Raw genomic sequence first — 22,582 nt, 5'->3', positions numbered from 1 at the left:
CCTCTTCTTCCACATCTTTGTATGTGTCCTCTCCCCCCAGTGATCCCTTTGCTTGCGAGATTGTGGTTTGGGTCGCAGCCGATGTGACTGGCAGGTCGAGGTAGCAGGTGTCAGGAGCAAACAGCCAGCGCCGCCGCCGCCGCCGCCCCCCTCCTTGAACAAACCATAAAACCAATTTACGGCCTGTGTGCTTCCTCATATCGGTAAACTCCTGCTCTGTTATGAGGACTAAAACAATACGGTAAATATGCATTGCGGGCACGCCTGCTGTGTGTGTGTGGGGGGGGGGGGCATTTGGAAGACGATGTTGGGGCGTGTTATTTGCTCACTGATAAATTAGACACGGACCACCGGCGAGCACACCACTTTGGAAGTTTGGTCACGATGAAGAGACGAGTCGTGCAAAGACAACTTCATCCACTGAGCCGTCTCAATCTGTCGCAAGAGTTCAGTCCAGCAGTCCAGTGCCTGCCAGAGAAAGTCCACGGTGATATTTCGGGGGGGGGGGGAAACCAAGAGTGTGCAATGTTGGTCCAACTTGTGATCACGGGGAAGCTGACGGCAGAAATTGGAAAATGTGCTATCGTCAGGGTCAGAAATGCCAATGGTGATGCACAAAGCCTTGAGACACACCCCTTAATCGATAAATGTATCAATAAAAGCTTGCGCTCGACTCCTTGGGAAGTTTGAACAAATACATGTTTTAAGGAAAAGATATTTCACACATCTAGACAGACAATATATAGATTCTTTATCCTCTGCGAAAAATGACGAATATGACTGCAGATTACTGAGTCAGTGAAACTCGTAAACTTCGTTATGATACTGTCGCCCCGTGACCAAGCTGCTCAGACCACAAGAAGCCACAATGAATTAATAATGATGCACAAACTGTTTAAGTCTTTACATTCTATTTAATTATGTTATTACTGTATGTTTATATAAAGTACATTATTATCGCGTGCGTCACTGATGGTGTAGTGGTACACTCGCCTGACTTTGGTGCAGGCAGCGTGGGTTCAGTTCCCACTCAGTGACAGTGTGAATGTGAGTGCGAATGGTTGTCCGTGTCTATGTGTGCCCTGCGACTGACTGGCGACCAGTCCAGGGTGTAGTCCGCCTTTCGCCCGAAGTCAGATGGGATAGGCTCCAGCGTCCCGCGACCCTAACCAGGATAAGCGGTGTTGAAAATGGATGGATGGATGGATATTATCGCGTGCTATTTTCCCTATTTAAAAAAAAACAAAACACATTCCAACATTTTTTGTTGGTTTATTCAGGGAGACTGGAACAGATTAATATTGCATTTCCATTCATTTCAAAGGAAAGCTGATTTGAGGTATGGGTTGCTTTGAGTTAGGAACATTGTCATTGTCACATTGTCAAACTCGTATCTCAAGGCGCCACTGTAATGAGCAATGTGTCCAAACTTATGACTGCGACTGTATACTTTGGACTGGGTGATAGTTGTGGCAGGGTTTATTTGAAACATAACAAGCAAATATGTTTATAGCATGTGGATGGATGGATGCCACGGTACATTTGTCTAATTACCCGCAGAAAAAGACCCGTCAACAAAACACAAATGAGCTCATCTGCAAACGTAGTCATTTGCTTGCTTTTTACTTCACCATTGCTCACTCCCTGGGGAGGAAAAGGTCATCAAAATGACATTACCGCTGCATATAGATTTTTCTTTTCACCCCCTTAATTTGATATAAACCTGAAAATCGATATCTTAGACGCCGATAAGAGAAGTTGTCAGCCCGTTCAGGCTAAGGGATAACTTCAGTATGTCAATGTCGGCGGCCCCGAAAGAGCTAGCCTTTAAAAAAGAGAAAAAAAAAAAATTACATTTAAAAAAAAAAAAAAAAAGAGGGACTGTGTGTGATGGGCGAACGAGTTTATTACCTGCAACAAGGAAATATTCTCTCTCTCTCTCTCTCTCTCTCTCTCGCTCGCTCGCTCACTTGCTCTCAACACCACGGCTGCTTTGTCCGTCTCTCAGTGTGGAATTCTGCACAAAGTATGGACAGATATGATGATGATGATTTTTTTTTTGTAATAAATTTACATCACATTGACATTTAACAAAAAGTGAGGCATATTTATCAGAGGCTATCATCGGTCTAAACCCAACCATAAATTCTAACCATAAACCCGAACTCCCTTATCCTAACCCTAACCATGACCCGAAACATGGATGAATTTGAAGCTCAGGTGCAGACCCTCACTCTTTATCTTGCATAAAATTACCGGGGGGGAGTCAAAAGTTACATCAACAGCAATAAAACTGGATTAGAAAAAAAAGATTCACATTTGATATATAATTAGAATTTGTTATGAATTAGTTGGACTGAATTTTGGGGAATTTTTAAGAGAATTAAAAACAGTTTGTGTGGACATAGACGCTTGCCGTTCTTTTCAACAATTTCAATCATTATGATTCATTAAGTGCACATGTCCGACTGCATTCATCCCTCGAAATCCCACCTGCCTCTCCCCGCGTGGCTCCGCCTTCATTGATAGAGGCTGGATGTTGATGAGACGATAAAGCAACAAGAGTGACAAACGGCAATAAAAATGTAAAAAATGAGAGGAAGGGCGGGCGAGGTGATAGTTGAACAAGGAAGAAGGGGGAAATGAGCGATGGAGAAAGAAAGAGTGAGAAAAAGGAGAGAGAGAGAGAGAGAGAGAGAGAGAGAAGGAAGGGAAGGGAGGGAGGAGGGATGGAGCCACTCTTGCCTCTCACTCGGTGGGGGAGCAGAGAGTTGGGGAGGGTCCCCACTGCGAGCGCCTTATAAGAATCCAAGCCTGAGAATCTGGCTGCAAAAACTCACCACACGCACAACCCACACACACACAGACACACACACACACACACACACACACACAAACACACACACACACGCACACACAGACACATCAACACTCGTTTTCTCTCTCTCTCTGTCTCTCGCTCTCTCGCTCCATCCCTGCGGACTCCCACTCGCATCCTTCTGTCTCCGCTCACAAGTCAGGGAGTGTTTGGAAGTGCGCACCGACCATCTGGCTCAGTGCGCGCCGGCTCCCTCAAAGTGGTTTGTGCGCGCGCCGCGACGGACTGAGCGAAGCCGGGGGGTCCGTCCAAGTGTATGCGGGTCTCTGCCTCGCTCGACCTATCGCGCCCCTCCTCAGGATCCGCGGGTCCTCTTCCTCGGCGACAGGCTCCCCAAACCAACCGGTCACCATTTCCGCCCCCGGGAGACCCACGCTGGCCGCTCAGCCCCTTCCCCGACTCGGCATCGGGAGGAAGACCCTGGTGGCGGCCGCCGTGGGGGTTATGCTGGTTCTGGTCCTGGTGGTGCTCATCCCCGTGCTCGTCAGCTCCGTGGGTACGGACCCCGGCCACTACGAGATGCTGGGCACCTGTCGGATGGTGTGCGACCCCTACCTGAACAAGGGCACCCCCAGTAGCAGCACCAGCTCCACGGGGCTGCAAGCCGAGGCGGAGGCGCTCAGCGACCACGGCAACATACCGCCGCCCTCCACGCTACTGCAGGGACCGCAGGGGAAGCCCGGCAGGCCGGGGAAGCCGGGGCTGCCCGGGCCGCCGGGAGAACCGGGGCCGCCCGGGCCGGCCGGGCCTCCGGGCGACAGGGGGGACCAAGGAAAGACTGGAATTTTGGGTCTCGGTGGAAACGGAGCTATCAGCACGGCCACCTACAGCACGGTGCCCCGGGTGGCCTTCTACGCCGGCCTCAAGAACCCGCACGAAGGCTACGAGATCCTTAAGTTTGACGACGTGGTCACCAACCTGGGCAACAACTACGACGGCGTCGCGGGCAAGTTTGTGTGCAGCATTCCGGGCACGTACTTCTTCATCTATCACGTGCTGATGAGAGGAGGCGACGGCACCAGCATGTGGGCCGACCTCTGCAAGAACGGACAGGTGAGTGCTTCAACTTTGGTCCGAGTTGGCTCCAATTTACCTCGACCTGCTCGCCTTCTAAAAGCCGTAAGTCGCACAAAGTCAGTTAGACGCACTTGCATCTAACAAAATCAAACATAATGTGTCAAATCTTGCTGTATCATTTCTGCCTTCACAAATATGAATTGTTAAATGTTATAGTCATGATTGTGGTGGTCATTTGGCTTCTATCATACTTTCTGATCTTATTCAGTGTCACTTAGACACCACGGCATCCAAAATAATAAGTATACTGTTAAACTTTTTGACATGAACATAAATGTAGAACACATTGTAAAATACAGCGAATTTCTTGTACAATGTGTTGCAGGACTTCTGATGCAATTATCTCACACCGCCACACTCTGGTGCAAAGCAAATTTTCTTCTTTTTAAATGTCCTTCCCACATCATCCCGCTCTACCAAATCAACTACACTATATGAAAAATGCATCATCATTATTTGTAGAAAAGCAGAGTGTTTGTACTGTATTAGATGTCGTTAGATGAGCGCAGCTGTACCTAATAAAACGTCCCACGAGCATATAATTGCCGCGGTCGCGTGCAGAGCGCACATCTGTGGCGTGCAGCTCGCCTGGAGATAAAAATGTGTTGACTGGTTGCAAACTGTGTCCCCCTCGTCCGCGTATGATGCGTCCTGACATTGCCAACCAACACCCCCACCCCCAACCATCACCATATCCACCCTCCTTTCCACTGTCGAGAGTCTATCCGCACCTTTCTTCCTTCCCTGTGATTTTATTTATTGGGATTAACACCAAGTTATTTTTGGCTTGTGCATCAGGGAGGAAATTAAATCACCGCCTAGGAAACAACAACATGAATGCAACTGAAATAATGCATTACTTTGCAAGTTCACGTGCACACGAAGAGCACAAGTGCACTTAAACGTGTCGCGTAAATGGCGGCTACCGTCCTCGTGCGCTATTCTGAGGCTTCTATGCATCACTTTTATGGAGCACTAATTTCATTTGAGGGGTCCTCTCGGGTCACTAATGTTCGTGTTTGCCGCGCAATTCGCACTCTGTCAAGGCTCCTGTCATAAATTGTGGCCGTGCGCATTAAAAACAAAACTGGACGTGACACCGTGCACTTGAAATAAATCTGCAAAAACAGCCACTTTTATGCACAAACAGTATGAAAAGAAAAGCACGCGGAACTTTAATTTTTTTTATTTTTTTCTTATGGGCCCCATATGAAAATAGGATCATTTGCATATGGCACACTCCAGTTTAAGGGGTCATGTGCATTAGAAAGCTGAGAGAGCTCATTTTGAACTCTCTAATGGAGATCAAATCAAAGAGCTGTTTAAAAAATAACAATAATTACAATTTAAAAATCTGCCTTTACAAGGATAATAATGTTCCCCTTGGATTTACAATGTCACACATTTAACAATATGAAGTAAAATAAGTTCATGTAAATGTGTTCATTGTAAAATATGTTAATGCAGTTCTCATCTCGTGAAATGCGGCCTTCAAAATACTAGAAACAGCTGTCGATGCCGATGAATATCGTTCAATGAAAACATCTCTGACCACTGGTGTCAATCAAAACTGAGCATGATTATCTTTGCATCCCTTGTACTGGATCTCATTTGTGAGCTTGCAGGTGTACCTAATGAAGTGGCACACGTCCAGCACCGCAGCATTATTTCACCAGCCAGCGTCGCATCCTTCTTGTGAACGTAGAGTAAATATAGTTACCGTTTACAGTTAATTACTTGAGCCTATATCTCGCAGGTAGGACGAACAATTTCATTCGTTTCAATAATTGTCAAAATAACGACTAAATCATCATGCTGTTCTGTGTACAATTCTTATTCTAAGTAACTTTGTCCAAGTTGCATATGCAAATGAGTCACGACAACTTGCTCAACACATTCAGAACAAAGCAGGAGGCTGCCCAGGTCTCGAGATGCCGCCTCTGTGTGCAAATTGAAGCTGATTTAACGAGCGCCACAGACTCTGCGGTACGAACCCCCTCACACACACACACGCACACACGCACACGCACGCGCACACACATCAAGGCAGCTAGGTAGAGGTTAACTCCTTCACCCGCTGCGGCCTCGGCTACGTAACGTCTCACTCCACAGTGATTTCCTTTTTTTTTTTTTTTTTTTTTTAATTACGGCCAGGGAGTAAAGGCGTTGATATATAATCAGGGAGGAAGAACATATGTTGGAGTTAAGACACCTTCTGTTGCTGCGTTATTGTGTGCCTCAAGGAAGGGGGTGTGGGGGAAGGGTGGGGGTTGGGGTGGGGGGGTGCAGAGGGACAAGAACACACAAACCATTCTCTCTAGAGGCTCACAAAATGTTTATCAAGTCGAAACAGTTGTGCCTTGAGATATGAGTTTAATTAGCTTAACCATGCTCGTACGGCAAAACATCGGCATCTCAAATCATCTTTACATAATGGAATGAATGGAAATAGCATTAATCCAGTCCAGCCTCTGCCCAAAAAAAAAAAAAAAAAGTTTGTAATGTGTTTTTAATAAAATAAATGGCACTTTAAAATGTATTATATATATATATATATATATATATATATATATATATATATATATATATATATATATATATATAAAGTAACTTAAAATGTAACGACATAATTAAAGAGAATTTCAAGAATTAAGCAGTTTTTACCACATTTTCTGCTTCAATTCAATGAACATTGGGCTGCTCCTCCTGGTGTGTGCTCTCTGGCCACCTGGTGGCAGTATAAAACAGGCAAAAAACACAAAGAAGTGTTTCACAACTCGGGGGTTTACGTGGAGCCTTGTAATACGATTATAATCGTTTTACAAGCCCAAACCGAATGAAAATTCTCCATGTACTGTAAATGCCCCAATCAGAATAAACAGGCCGAATCCCAATGGGATTTCATTCGGTTTCACAGGAGTGGAATATTCCGTTTGCCAAACCGATCAGAAGTAAATTTTTATCATGTAAACTGTGAATCGGAATGATGTCGGGCTGCACACTGTCTGCACACGCTGTGTTTTGACATAAATGCGCGGCGACGTCATCGTTTATGCATGTAAATACGGCTTCCATCCAGAGCTCGTATGTGATGGAGAGCGTGTTTTTAATTATGTGTAACTTAACAAGCTGTTTTAATAAAAGTCCCAAATATTGTGCTAAACTGATTATAACACGGTAACACCCGTGCTATTTGTTAGCCCGTCTATGGCGTTTTGCATTGTTTGTTAGCACGGTACGTTTTGCCTAGTGTACTCAGGTCTTTACACGCAGACGTGCAAAGTGTCATATAATTACTATGATGCGATGGTCCCTTGCCAGCTGCTCGTGAAAACTGGATAGAAATAAATACGGCAACTCGATATAATACAAAGTATAATTCACAGAGTAAAAAAAGAAGTCACACTCTGTCACGCACCGGAAGAATGTACGTCATATGATTATGCGATTGCTTCTCTCACGAGTTAATCATGATAATCGCCACCTCGCAGAATAGAAATGAACAGAACAGCCAAAAATAATCCATAGAGTGAACAAAAGTGCACAACGCTCTGTCACCCAGAGGCCTTCATTTGATTATGCGAACCCTCCTCTCGACAGTTATTCACAAACGCCAGCTTGCAAAAGACAAACAAACAGACCGATAAGAAGTTATCCATAATCCAATCTTGACGGCAATTGGATTTAACATTTAAAAGCTAAATTTGACTATCTAGAATTAACACTGTAGATATCAAAAACATCTCTCCGACTAGTCGTAATACAATTTTGAAGGGTTGGAATTTTCCTTCAACATATCTCAAACGTAATTGTGACTAGAGACTAGCGATATCTGTAATCCAGTCTTGCCTCGTCAAGACTTAATAACAATGTTATTTCGCCTGGGACACTCTCTGAAATAAATCAGGCGTCGACAATTCAGTTGCACATATCCGCCGGTTGAGTTATGGATATCTGCAACTGAATTGTAGTTGTATCTGTAACCTTAACTTGAGATATCTACAATGCCATGGTAAGTAGTCAGTCATGTCGTTTCACCTAGTTAAAATAATTTAAGATATCGGAAACGGGACCCGTGGACATCTTGAATTGAGCTGAATTCAATATATCTTGGATTGGAATCATGACAAATCAAAATGATGTAGATGTCTCCAATTGGAGACATGTGATTCACATAGAGGATATCTGCGACTGAATTGTAGATATCTGGAGTGAGAAACACCTTCAGAATCAGAATCAGAATCAGAATCAGAATCAGAATCAGAATCAGAATCATCTTTATTTGCCAAGTATGTCCAAAACACACGAGGAATTTGTCTCCGGTAGTTGGAGCCGCTCTAGTACAACAGACAGTCAATTTACAGAACACTTTGGGGACATAAAGACATTGACAAAAAACAATTGTGCAAAAAGATGCAGAGTCCTCTCGCACTTAGAGCAGTTCGAACGACTAATATTGCAATGGTCCGGTGCAATGACCATTGTGCAAGGGGCGCCGAGACTTCAAAGAGTGTAGGCGGTTTAAAGTGACGAGTAGTGCGATCATCTGGGACAATGTTCGGTTGTGCAAATGTTACAGATACACATAAGTGACATAAGACACATTCATTCATCATTTTTCCGAGGGAAAATGATGTTGAATCGACAAATGCGGATAGAAAGATTGAAGTTGCCGATATCTGAAATGATAATTGTGGATAGAATGAATGTATTTCCGGATATCTCCAGTGTTTCTTCTTGACAAGGCAAAACTGAATTCCAAATATCTTGCTGTTAAACGTTAAAAGGGCTTGCCATAACGGGGTCGCGTCATATGATTGCGCCACCGCTTCTCCCGCCTCTCGATAACTGCCTCCTTTCACAATAGAAAGAAAGAAACACGACGACTAGAAATAAACCACAGTCCAAAACGTGTGTGAAATGCTCTGTCATGCCCAAAGACACAATCCGAAGTTCGTGGCAGACGTGGGGAGAATTTGCAAACAGAAAGACCCCAAATTATTAACCATTCAGTTGCATCAAACTGAATCCAGCTGTACTCCTCGGTGGTCTTTGGTTGTGCTACGATGCCTCCGGGGGCTTTTGGGTTGCACATTTGGTGCTGGCTGGTTCTAAGTGTCGGGCCACATTAGCTAATGGAGCGCCGGGTGTCCAGGTGGAGCATGTGCAGCGGTAGCAGAGCCTTCCTCAGCTCATTAAGGCAGCAGAAAGCCGCATTGTGCAGAGGGACAAGAAGAGCGAACGCACAGAGAGTTCTGTACCACTATTTTATCATCTTTGGGCTGCAGAGGAGCGGCGGCGTCGGCGTGCCCTGCAGTGCTGTTTCACCCCGGCAAAGTGCTGCTCCCACTCCTTCTCAGGAGGGGTGGGCGTTCTTTCCGAGCCGTGTCAAACATCGAGACGACATTCAAAAGCTTACTTGCAGCCATCCCAGAGAATCGCAAGCATTGTCACCGGAACTTTTCTCCAGGTTCCTGGGAGATAAACAAATCTATTTTCGGCACAGCCAATTTCCTCTCCTCTTCCTCCTCGCCATCTTTGGGCTCCTCCGGCGCCCGTTCTTTGACTCCGAACCTTCCCAGCGCTCCTAAATCGATGCTCTGCTGCGACTCGGGGAAAAAGCTTCGGGAGGGGAGCGAGTCGGAACGACGACGACGACTAAAGAAGAAGAAAGAAAAACAACGGGAACAAGATGAGATGTGACGCTATGTTGTCACCCACTCAATTTAATGGTAATTAAAAGGTATGCGAGCAAGATCCAGGATGTGTTTGCACTTCCCCTCTCTGCTCTCCCTTTCTTAATATTGTTATTAATCTGCAAAAACACTTTCAGACTTAATTAAAAGCAACGAGTGGAGCGTGGGCCCCTCCAGAGGGCTGTAGTGAATAATCACTGTCTCCTCCTTTAATAAGCTTCAACGTCCTTCGTGCACATGGCGCTTCCCTCGAGCCCCCGCGGCACTCACACGCTGCCCTCCATCTCTCCTTTACAGGGGCTCAACTCTCCAAGTCCCCCTACCCAAAAACAACAACAAAAAAACTGCCCAATAGCATCCCGTTCCATCAGATTTTTGTTTTTAAATTGCCGCACAAATGAGACGATCCACGATGCCTTCGGGGGTCCCTCTTTTACCCCCTTTGTTGTGCGTCCAGGTCAACACAAGACATTGAAATGTGCAAGCGAGCCCAGGCGCTGGATGCTGGAGCCATCTGGATGCAGGTTGTTGACATATGTTTTCCCGCCAGATGACAAAAAGAGAAATTTGAAAGCCCAATTTGGAGTTTTTCTCTTTTGGCGAGAGACCCATCAAGCCTTGATTGATTTTAGCATTCCGGCAATGTTTGGAGCGTCTATTCTTGGTGGTGATGAGCACTGAGAGGCCTCTGTGTGTGTGCGCCCGCTGTAACAGAAAGGCGTTGTTTGAAACGGACAGACTGGGCTTGAGAGAGAGAGAGAGAGAGACTGAGCCTCAGTCTCAGTATTGATCTCCTGTCCATGTAGTCCGTGTGTCTGTGAGGTCGTGTGTGTTCATGTATTCTTTTTGCGACATTTCTTTCCCCGTGCGATGCGCCCGCGGTGCCACTTCCTCCATAGTCACGGGGCGGCGGGGGCGGACCTTTGCCCTCGATCCGCTCCGTAATTGGACAGCGGTGTCGACACTCCGCCGAGTGGAACATTTGAGCGGCGGGCCTAATTAGCCGCGAGAGCTGCTAAATGAAGATTGTCGGGAAATACCGCACAGATTGCAAATGTCAGGCTGACACAGCGTCGTTGTGCGCAAATATCTGAGAAGGGGAGGGGGGAAAAAAAACAAAAAGAAAAAAACAAAAACATTGAGGATTTGATCAAAAGACTCCCACCACTTGTTGCTAATAACTTAAATCTATCAGGGCCACTCAAATACTGACTGTTATCTCCCACATAATGCTTGCAAAAATATAAGGCACACCGACACAATCTAATAATCACTATTAAAAAAAAATAATAATAAAAAATTGAACTTTAAAAATAGAGCTACACGTCAACAATTGCTTTATTATTGCGTATTTTAGTGACTTTGTCCATCCATCCATCCATTTCCTGAGCCGCTTCTCCTCACTAGGGTCGCGAGCGCGCTGGAGCCTATCCCAGCTGTCATCGGGCAGGAGGCGGGGTACACCCTGAACTGGTTGCCAGCCAATCGCAGGGCACATACAAACAAACAACCATTCGCACTCACAGTCACACCTACGGGCAATTTAGAGTCTCCAATTTATGCATGTTTTTGGGATGTGGGAGGAAACCGGAGTGCCCGGAGAAAACCCACGCAGGCACGGGGAGAACATGCAAACTCCACACAGGCGGGGCCGGGGACTGAACCCGGGTCCTCAGAACTGTGAGGCTGACGCTCTAACCAGTCGCCCACCGTGCCGCCTAGTGACTTTGTGTTGGTGCAAAATATTACAAACAACTCTCAGTGCACTTCTACAACACAGCATGATAAAAACAAAATTAATTCTTCCTGTTGTCAAGTTAAACGAATACTAAAGGACCAAGGATTGCACAACAGTTAAATGTTCTGCCCGTAATTCATATATCTATTGTTTTAAGACTTTTGGGGCCCAGAAATAATCAGTTTTTTATTTTTTATTCATATTTATTATGTCATTCACCAATTTCCACTCTAAGAAGAAGCAAGCACACTGTGCTTTTATTCACCGAAAAGAAATCCGGTAGATTCCTCGTGGGTTGCACTGTGATCATCCATATCCATGCATTTTTCATTTATCCGGTTTATTCATCACTATTTTATCAATTTATTGAGTACAGAACCACATTTGGTAACCACACACTCCTCAATATATGGCAGCCGTTAACGTAACATCATAAAAATGATACATTTTACGTACACCTGCACAATCTAATGAGCAGTATCAACAATTCTACCTTTAAAAATGTAAATAACATGTCTGCAAAATACAATCAAAAACATGCATAAAGTCATTCACGATCTAATATTCATCAAGCCAGACTTTATAAAGCAAGAGTCCTGAATTAGCTCGCATTGTAGAGTATGAGCACTGTATATATGTGCATTAAGAGCAAAAGCCAAAACAGGAGTCTCCCGTGGCTGAGTGAGTCAATGATGCTACAGTGTTGACTCACGAGGCTCCTTCATTCTAATGAGGGCCATATGGGAGACAGACAAGTGCCCCCAAGCCCATTTTATGCAAACATGCCTCTCGCCATCGCTCCCCACGCCCCTGACATTTAGCCGCCCTCCCACGAATCAGTCGTCAGCGATAGCCACAATTATCCTCTCCTTCCTCGACGGGGAGGCAGCGAGTCGGTGGCGTCACGTGACTCACAGTCGGCACATTCTAACTATTTCCCAAAAATGTGCGTGTTGTTTTACATAATATTTTATATTTCTTTCATTTTAACCTTCTTCGCCTTTAAGTGTATAACCGAGACATTACCGCACCTTTGTGTCATCGCCAGGTCAATATAATTAACATACAATGTATGGCGGTGGTTGGAAATTAAATAAATGTAAAAAAATAGGTATTAAAAAAGAAAAAAAATCAATGCAAAAAATATCAAATATAAGGGCACCAGAAATTTGAAGCCATTTTTTTAAGACATTTAAAAAATATTTTTTCTAGCGTGATGAACTTTACAATGGCTCAATTTATACCACAACAAAACAAGAGGTTTTTGACATTATAAGCCCCCCTCCCCCATCCCCATGTTTGGGGGGCAAATTGGGGTCACATACACTACGGAAATGTAATCCCTGTGACACAGACATAACTACAGTTCAAATGTATTATTGGGAGAAAAAGTTTGGAAATTCCACAGCCCCCCTTTTAAGCCCCCTGTGTCACTGCTGGGTCAACATATTTAATATAAAATGTGCAAATTTACCAATTATTTGTAAATAAATAAATAAGGTCAACAAGTTTCGAATATATTTTTAATTTGGGGGGAGTTTTTGACACAAGAAACCCAATCCACCCACCGCCACCCAATGCTTGTGCGTTTAATTGGGGTGACAATGCCGCATCACTTTATCTTCGCACTAGAAATAAAAGATGATACGGTATAATGGAAGGTTATAATTAACATCATTCATTTTATATTACCAAAGGTATATATTTTTCTAACAAATAATTCATACAAAGCAAAAAGAAGGAGGATAATGCCGGCAGAAGACATTTTTTTGGAATATTTTCAACAACATAACATTTTAAAAGCAAGGCGGTAATAATAACAGAAGTAGTGGGTGCAGTCGCATGTTTGGGGAATATTATTTTTTTTTTTTACACAGGAAGAAAGACATTGACAAAAAACAAATAATATTGCAGGGTTAATAGCAAGGCTGCTAAAGAAGAAGTCGTCTGAGTGGACAAAAGGTCGACTTTCACTGTTTTTAGACTCCGCTGAGAGCCACCGTTGCGTTTTGGGTGTGGGCGCTCGAGGCGGACAGTGCAGCTCGCTAATTAAGAGATGAGTCAGACGCGCGCGAGAGAAGGGTGGGCGGGGCTGGAGCAAGCCCGGACCGGACGGAGGGGGTCAAAGTTGACCGCCGACGAGGCTCTCCTGATGCCTCTTTTGCGGTCCTCCATCTTCTGCGTTTCCCGTCGGCTCACGAACTGGCCTGGCACCACGCGAGGCTCCTGCGGTCGTCTTTGAAAAGGAGACGAGACAGCTGGTGAAATGAATTCTTCTCCTTCTCTGCCGGTGACAGATGGCAAATCTCCCGTTAACGGTTTTCCTCCCCTTGTCATGTTTTCAATCAGGCCTCCTCCGACGAACAAACCCGACACGAGCGTCCGTGTTGTCAGGATTCCAGTGGCGTGCACCTGGCTTTAGCTGCTTTCAGGAAGCTTTCCCGGAGCACCGATCGATTTTCTCGGAATTGGGCGCCTCGAGACATACAACAATTCAGCGTAAAATGCCCACATGGCTTGTTATGAATACAAGAATGTACAACGGCATTTATTCTTAGGACTAAATATTAAGAGCTGGACTAAATATTCTACCTTTACAGAGATAAATAGAAAAGCTCCGACAAACTCATTAGTTCTGCAGGTGAGCTGGAGCCTATCCCATGTGACTTTGGGCAAGAAATGGAATATACTCTGGACTGGTTGCCAGTCAGTTGCAGGGTAACAAACAGACAACTGCTCACACTCACATTTAAATCCAATAAACTCACGGAGACGAAGCGGGCATGTTCCTCATGTCACTCACTAAGCCACGCGAACAATTCAAGGTGCACAGTTGTTGTGACATTTGATTCTCTTTTATTGCCTTTGACTATTTTTGTAATACAATACAGTGCTATTTTTAATGCAATTGCAATTCATTTCAATAGGGAATTGATTTGCTCAACAAGTGAGTTACAAACTTGGTTACGGAACAAATTTAATTCACAAGTACCTTTGCATTCATAAGGTAAGCGAAATATTAACAAGCACAACTCATGTATTGGATCTTGTTAGATTGTCCGGTGAGGATAAAACTTTAATGGTGCATGTTACAACAGCTCTCATGGGCAGAACTGTATGAATCATATAAAATGAACAGTAAAAATTGTGTTGGCGTAAACAATGACCCATTTGAGCTTTGCTATAGAGTACTGTACTTAATATGATTTAATATGTGTCGTTTCCTTACGAATGAAATTGAGCATTGTCATCATTGTAAAGGCGGAATTTGTGACACTGCTTTTTGTGCGGTTTTCATTGCGTGGTCGGTGAGTAACGTACATGCGCTCTTGTGTCACTGTGTGTGTGTGCGCTCGCGTGTGTGTGGGCTCTAAGCCGCCATTAAGCATGCAGCTGACGAGTGGAACGTTCAAACACAATTAGGCAGCGGGGCACTTCGATTTAAGGAGGACCAATAGAGTCGTCGTGCCAGAATGTAGACTCGACGTCAAGTCAACAAAGCGCCGTCATACACGCCTGGGAGACACGTCCTTGTCACGCCGACAAAGCCTCTCGTAAGATCAGCGTCCCCCCCGTGAGATGTTTAAGGCCCTCCCACCATCAGGATCCACAGACCTCAAACTTTTATGATTTCCATAAATAGCAGTTCGATAAAAACACCAACCAAAAAGTATTTAATTGAGAAGTGTACAATACTGTCTGCAGGATGCCCTATAAAATCCCCCCCCCCCCCCCCCCCCCACACACACACACCCACACACACACAAACATAGTCATTATTGATAACACTGTCTTTCATTGTCATACACTGAAAGCAATGCATGCTGAACTCTCGCCGCCATGCATTATCTATTAAGGCCGAGCGCAGAGTGAATATTCAATCAAAGCCATCATGTTGACGGATGCAAGCGCGCGAGCGACAACAACATCCACTGACACCTCGTTTGCCAGCCTGCGGCCTCACGCTTTGTTTGCCTTGTCAAAGTTGCTCGGCGTACCCCGCGTCAAGGTCACGCGCCGCCGCTCGGTCCCCCCCCCCCGCTCCGTCCCGCTCTGAACGGCCGGCTCTTTAACAAGGCGCCTTCCTGATCATTATTCCCGGGAACAAGTTTTAGCCACTCAGGCGAGAGAGATGAAACTAAATATACATAAGAGTGTCACAGGGGGAAAACTACAAGCAGGGGTGGGGAGGAGGCACTCTTGGAATCCCATTTGGGGAAACCTCAACATGCTCGTATTGGGGTGAAAATGTAAGGATCTTATGGGGTTCTGAACACAAAACTCACTTTGTAGCGCCCTCAGTGATTCACAACTAGTGTGTGAAATGATCCAATTTCATTTCATTGGTCTGGAAACGATGATTTATTTACCACCAAGAATGCGTCTTTCTTCATCTATCTATGCCAGTGACATATAGTGACAGGCAGAATAATGAAATGTTCTTCCGCAAGATGGCAGAAACAATTAACCTTTCGCATGGACACGTTGCCGTTCATACAGTAGAATATGTCATGGCTTGCTTCAAGTAAGTCAAGCCCGGATTTCACACCACGTAAGCACATTTGTGAGAAAATGAAGACGAGATCGACATTGGCGCGCTCATTTTTGTTCGGTGGGCCGCCATGAGATGTTTCAAATGTAAACTATGCGCCACGGCTTGATAAAGCTCGGGAAACACTGCAAGTGAATAAAAACACTCGTTTCTTTGTATTGTTTGTAAGTAGGCGATTTGATTGGTCATTTTGTGAGTTTTAGACGATTTGAACAATAATTTTGTGACTTTTAGACGATTCGAACAATAATTGTGTTACTTTTAGATGTTTTAATAGGTAATTTTGGTAGTTTTAGACAACTTTGATCAATAATTTTGAGAGTTTTAAAACAGATCAATAATTTTGCGCATTTTAGATGATTTGATCAATGATTTTTGAGAGTTTTAGATGATGAGGGATCAGTTTGTGAGTTTGAAACTATTTGATCGATCGACAATTCGATCAATATTTTTGTGAGTTTGATAAGAAGACTTAATAGAGATTTCTGTTCGTCTTTGACGATTTGAAAATGATCCCTGACAGCAGTGTTACCGATTGACAGCAAACATTGTTCATCAGATTGATCATTTTATGACTTTTAGATAGATGATGATGATCTTTTTGATAATTGCATTTATTATTTATTTTATTTGAGTTTGAAATTATTTTACGGCGGGCTCCTGACACCATCAGCCGACGCGAAATTGGCTGGACATTTCTACCATAACAGGACAGACGAAAAACGCTCACGGACCCTTGCACGAAATTGAACAGGAAGTCAGCCATTTTGGTTGGAGGCAGCCATTTGGACTTTGGCGAACTCCGAATTGGAAATTCGCCATTCAGAGTAGAAGACCTACACCAAATGTTGGATTCCTGGTGAAAACGAATGTATTTTAGTTCCTGAGGAAAAACCCCAAACCTCACTTAGCAGCACTCTCGAGTAAGTTTGTCATGACTATCATAACAGCAAGCACGAAAAAGAATCCGTGAAGAATCCCAAGAATCCCTGCCAGATATTGTACACAAAGTCGGCCATTTAAGTTTGACGCAGCCATTCCAGGTTTCGTACTTTTACAAACTCCTACTCCGGAATTCTTCCAAATGAGCCACAATCACAAGCATGTACCCTAGACACGAGTAAATGAACATAATAATGGAAGATATCGATTTTAAAAAATCTGTGTGTGATCACTTGCAAAGCAAATGTTATGATAAAGTCTCATTAAAATCTTCACTGACAAATCCTCCCGAGCCGTCATGTTGGGGGCGCTTCTATAATAAGACGCTGTTGACTTTGCATGACGGGGACGTGTTGCGGCTTATGATTAATAGGCGCCGGACGCAGACGTTACCAGATCATGGCGGCGGGCTTTTGTTTGCGCAACAATATGAGCTGCGCTTGATTTAATCAAATGGGTAAACAGTCAAAAGAAGAGTACAATATTTAATATTTGGATTTATTTTTTTTATACAATTCCACTCGATTGGTAATTTTGGGAGTTTTAGATGACTGATCGATAGTTTTGAGTTTTATATGATTTTAAGGTTTTTTGGGTTTTTTTTAGGTTTAGAACATTTTTCAAGACAATTTGATGGATAGCTGTGGTTTAATTGATTACATCTTTAATTTTATGAGTTTTAGACAATGCGATCGAGTTTTAAATGATGAGATGGATAATTTTGTGTGTTTTAGATGATTTGATCGGTAATTTTCCGAGTTTCAAACGATTTGATCGATAGATGGCTTTCAGAGGACTTGACTCATTTGATTGTTCTCGACCATTTGTGAGTTTCAGACAATTTTAATGCTAATTTTGTGAGGTTCTGCCAATTTGGTCATTTTGTGAGTTTCAGTCTGTAACTACTCATTTCATGCGCAATTGTGCTTATTTTCTGTGACAATAAAAGGCACAACATCGCGTTTTTAAAGACCTTAAGTTTAAAGAAGCAGACGCCACCTTCGATATGAGAATCAAGCAGAAGCTTTAATTATTTGTGCAACGCGACCGTCCCTCGCATTCTTTAGCACTCGAACTACTAGCTGCTTTTCCCAAAACAGATATGTCACCTGAACACGTAAATGCTTTTTAGCGGAGTGCTGCCAGAAATCTTTGGTGATGGATTTCGTGACCTCGTCGAACCCTCCAGTGCTTCCCCTCCCCTCTCTCTTTGGCTTTTTCCTTTCTGTTTAAGGTTTGATAACCTGGATATTTCTGTCATGTGACTCAAGCCGAAGGTGAAAAATGAGATTTAAAGAGACATATCTCTAACTTATTCAAAGGCGGAGAGGATAACTCAATTGGCAGGATTGGCGAACGTGTCCGCCCCCTCGAGAGCAAGTCATTCTTGGCGATCCTCAGTGGCGTCTGACAGCAGCTCGAAACGCCGTGATTTAAAGTCACGCCGCCGCGCCAATGCCATCTTCGGAGAGCTGAAAATGAGCCACGAGAAAATAAGGCGGATGCAAGAAAGCGATTGATTTTGATTGGGCCTCGCTGGCACAACTAAGTGACTAATGGGCTGATTTAACCGGCAGCGACTTTTCGGGATGTACAGTGGGCTTGCTTTTGTTCGCGCCCACAAGACGAAATACTGAAATAGTGAAACCAACCAGATATTTCTCAAGATCAAAGATATCGGTTGATTTTAAAATAGCTAATAACTTCATGCATGAAGAAACATATTTGATCATTATGTCACTGCCCTTTTATTTTATTCGTGGTTTACAACCCCAATTCCAATGAAGTTGGGACGTTGTGTTAAACATAAATAAAAATAGAATACAATGATTTGCAAATCATGTTCAACCTATATTTCATTGAATACACTACAAAGACAAGATATGTCATGTTCAAACTGATCAACTTGATTGTTTTTAGCAAATAATCATGAACTTAGAATTTTATGGCTGCAACATGTTCCAGAAAAGCTGGGACAGGCTCATGTTTACCACTGTGTGACATCACCTTTTCTTTTCACAACATTCAATAAACGTTTGGGAACTGAGGACACTCGTTGTTGAAGCTTTGTCGGTGGAATTATTTCCCATTCTTGCTTGATGTACAGCTTCAGCTGTTCAACAGTCCGGGGTCTCCGTTGTCGTATTTTACGCTTCATAATGCGCCACGCGTTTTCAATGGGAGCCAGGTCTGGACTGCAGGCAGGCCAGTCTAGTACCCGCACTCTTTTACGACGTAGGCAACGCTGTTGTAACACGTGCAAAATGTGCTTTGGCATTGTCTTGCTGACGAACATTGTCCTTAAACTGTTCGCCAATTCTCTCGCGCACTTTTCTACAAAGAGGTGAACCTCGCCCCATCTTTGCTTGTGAATGACTGAGCAATTCAGGGAAGCTCCTTTTCTACCCAATCATGGTTACCCACCTGTTCCCAAATAGCCTGTTCACCTGTGAGATGTTCCGAACAGGTGTTTGATGAGCATTCCTCGACTTTCTCAGTCTTTTTTGCCGCCTGTCCCAGCTTTTTCGGAACGTGCTGCAGCCATAAAATTCCAAGTTCATGATTAGTTTCTTAAAACAATGAAGTTTGTCAGTTTGAACATTAAATATCTTGTCTTTGTAGTGTATGCAATGAAATATAGGTTGACCATGATTTGCAAATCATTGTTTTCTGTTTTTATTTATGTTTAACTTCATTGGAATTGGGGTTGTAAATGATGTCTGTGTGCATGTGCGAACAGTCAACTCACTGCACAAAATCTACCCTCAGGTACAAATAAAGTTACCTAACCTAATTTTCATGTTTTATTTTTAAGACTGAATTATTAACAAGCGATACGAATTAATATATGAATATGAGTAAATAACTATGCCATATTTTCATCATTTTTGGCCATTTTCAGTTCAGCATTTAACAAAAGTTTTTTTTTTAGGTTCTCTCCATGTCGAATAGTTTATGACTTTCAATACTTTTTAGTGTTCGTTCTTTTAGCAGTCATAGTTCACAGCTCCAGTTCGCAGCAGTTTTGAACAATTACAGATCCTCTCTGTTTTGCAAACTTTGCTAGCACAGATGTTGTTTCAGCACATTTGGCAATGCAACTGCACTTTCTTGTCCAGCATATAGTTTGGGGGATGGTGACGGTTCCGGGACATTCAGGTTATTTCGAGAACAAGATCCAAATGTCAAGTTGCCAGCCGGGGCAGACGTGTAGAAAATTCCATAAACCACACGTGATGTTGTGGCTAACTGAACTCAAGTGTGGCTAGGATGTTTTTATATTGTTTAGCCACAGAGGTCGCCCATGCCAACCTTGTCAATCCATCTATTTTATACACTGCTTGTCGTCACTGGACTAGTTGCCAGCCAATCACAGGGCACATACAGCAGAGACAAACAACCATTTACATTTATGCACAATTTTTTCAATGAACCCAAGCATGTATGTTTTTAGAATGTGGGACCAAGCTTACTGTTTTTCGTCCGATTGTTTTGTATTTATGGCCGAGAAGAGGTTTTCACACAAATATTTACTGTAATGATGACCTCCATCCATCCATCATATAGTACACCAACTTAACCCAGGTGCAGATTCCAATGATTAATCTGTACATGTATATTCCTCTGCTTGTCCTCCCAGGTTCGTGCCAGTGCCATCGCCCAAGACGCGGACCAGAACTACGACTACGCCTCCAACAGCGTCATCCTCCACCTGGACGCGGGGGACGAGGTCTACATCAAGCTGGACGGCGGCAAAGCTCACGGCGGCAACAACAACAAGTACAGCACCTTCTCGGGCTTCATCCTCTACGCGGACTGAGCGCACGTCACGGGAAAAAAGACAGTCCAGCTCAACTGAAGGAAAGAGTTGTGGGGTGGAGAGGATGTGTGTTCCAGACCTTCTAGTTTCCTCCCTTCTTCTCTTCATCATCACGGACAACTTTCCGCTTCCTCCGGGCGCTGCGGCCGAGGCCTGGACACACTGGCAGAGGGGCGGGAGGTGCCGGGTGGAGTAGTGGGGGATCGGAGATCGGGCACGGTTCCAAGCACTCGCCGCCACAGCGCCAATGTGTCGGAAGCTCCTCGCTAACAGCGTCTCTCCCTCCTTCCCTCTCTCTTCCTCCATCCCTCTTTCCTCTCATGGCACAATGCAGACTGTCACACCTCTTCTCTCCACAGCCGACTTGACTGAAATCCGTAGTGTTGTTGCGTGCAATTTAAACCTTAGATTGTGTTTTTATTTGGTAGAGATGCATAATAATCCGCACTGATTGACAGATCGGGAAAAGAAAAAAAAAAGATAATATCCTTGTCCCTTGTGAAGAGATGTTGTTATGGAAAACTACTCATATATAGACCACACCCTTTCCACCGGCTGTTCGTACACACGCGAGGCAACGTCCTTCTGCTGCTCTCGAGGGCTCATCAATGTGTCTTCTACGTGTTCTAGTTCTAGCGAAGAACAAACAGATTCGTAGCTAAAGAGCGATCATGAAAGAGAGGATGAGTTTTGAGCAACACCGATTGTCCTCCATTCATTAGCCGGGTCAAACGCTGACACACGTGTTAATATTTACTCAACATGGCAGCCCGACCGCTCACCGCAGGTCTGTCGGACTGCACGTTTGTGTGTGAGCGTATATGTGTGTGTGTGTGTGTGTGTGAACGGTGTGCACGCACACCCACCACGAGCGCGTGCATGGCAACATGCGGTGCGTCATAGCTCCATGTTCCTCTCCGCGGTCGTCTCCTGTGTTCCAGCCGATGATATTTTATTTCGTGAGCCCATGATGAGATTGTGCAACAGATATGATGAGGAGGAGAAGACGAGGGGAAAAAAAAAAAAAAAAGCTTTTGAATGAATTCTATGACATGTTTGTCTATCTTTTGGAATTGTTAAATACATTTAAATAATAAATGGGATTTTTTTGAGTGGATGGTCTCACGGGAATCCTTGTATCCCAAATAGGCCATTTAGAAGGGTTCTCACGCTTTGGGGTCGAGGGACCACTAACAGGGGAGAAATTATTTCAAGGGCCACCTCAGGAGCATAACACAAATTAAACATAACTACCACATGTACTCCGAAATGCAACAGGAATACAAAAAAAAAATGTTTTAAGTTGTAATGTTATGAGGATAAAGGCATATTTTTTTCAAGAAAACAAAGGGTGTAATATTGAAAAGAAAAAAATATGTATTTTGACCACATGAAATGTCAGAATCTTGGGGGAGTATTAGGGTATCATGATGTCCCATTCAAACAAGTGAATTTCAAAAATATAACTTTATGCTCATAATATTGTGCCTTTTATCCTGGAAAACATGCCTTTATTCTCTATAAAATAGTACTATTTTCTTGGGAAAAAAATATTTTGTTCTTGAATAGGACTTCCTCGTAATAATTTGCATATGATGTGTCGCAATCATAATAGAGCTTTTTAATTGGCTCAAAGCTTAGGAAGAGAGAAGGAATGTGTTTATTATGTTTGTTTTATTGCCATTGTTTAACTGCTCTCATTTGTACTGCAGGTAGGCACTTTAAAATGATATAATTTTTTTTTGGGGGGGGGGGGGAACCCTGGCTAGAGCTCACAGACCCCCGGGGGATCTCGTTTGGGAGCTTCAACAAAGCGTCTTGAAATAAAGTTGTTTTTAAAATAACAATATTTTTATGCAAGGGATCCAATCAGCGAGCG

General features: G+C 43.8%; 1 protein-coding gene across 1 annotated transcript; it reads left to right on the top strand.

The window, feature by feature from the left end:
• The first annotated feature begins 2,843 nt into the window (after nucleotides 1–2,843).
• On the top strand, nucleotides 2,844–21,808 carry LOC133414775 (C1q-related factor). Its single transcript, XM_061700387.1, has 2 exons — nucleotides 2,844–3,931; nucleotides 20,524–21,808. Exons 1-2 carry the CDS (start codon nucleotides 3,323–3,325, stop codon nucleotides 20,701–20,703), a joined length of 789 nt encoding a protein of 262 aa, XP_061556371.1. The 5' UTR covers nucleotides 2,844–3,322; the 3' UTR covers nucleotides 20,704–21,808.
• Nucleotides 21,809–22,582: the final 774 nt, after the last annotated feature.

Source organism: Phycodurus eques, chromosome 16 (genome assembly GCF_024500275.1).
Source record: "Phycodurus eques isolate BA_2022a chromosome 16, UOR_Pequ_1.1, whole genome shotgun sequence".
NCBI lineage: Eukaryota > Metazoa > Chordata > Actinopteri > Syngnathiformes > Syngnathidae > Phycodurus > Phycodurus eques.
The sequence above is the reverse complement of the archived record's forward strand: the minus strand, read 5'-3'. Positions and strand labels throughout refer to the sequence as shown.

What these genes read in the sequence shown, in the direction of transcription:
- LOC133414775 (XM_061700387.1), top strand. Translation starts at nt 3,323, where the DNA reads ATGCTGGTTCTGGTCCTGGTGGTGCTCATCCCCGTGCTCGTCAGCTCC. An exon ending in ACCTCTGCAAGAACGGACAG is followed by an intron (nt 3,932 to 20,523) that starts GTGAGTGCTTCA and finishes TTGTCCTCCCAG; the next exon opens with GTTCGTGCCAGTGCCATCGC.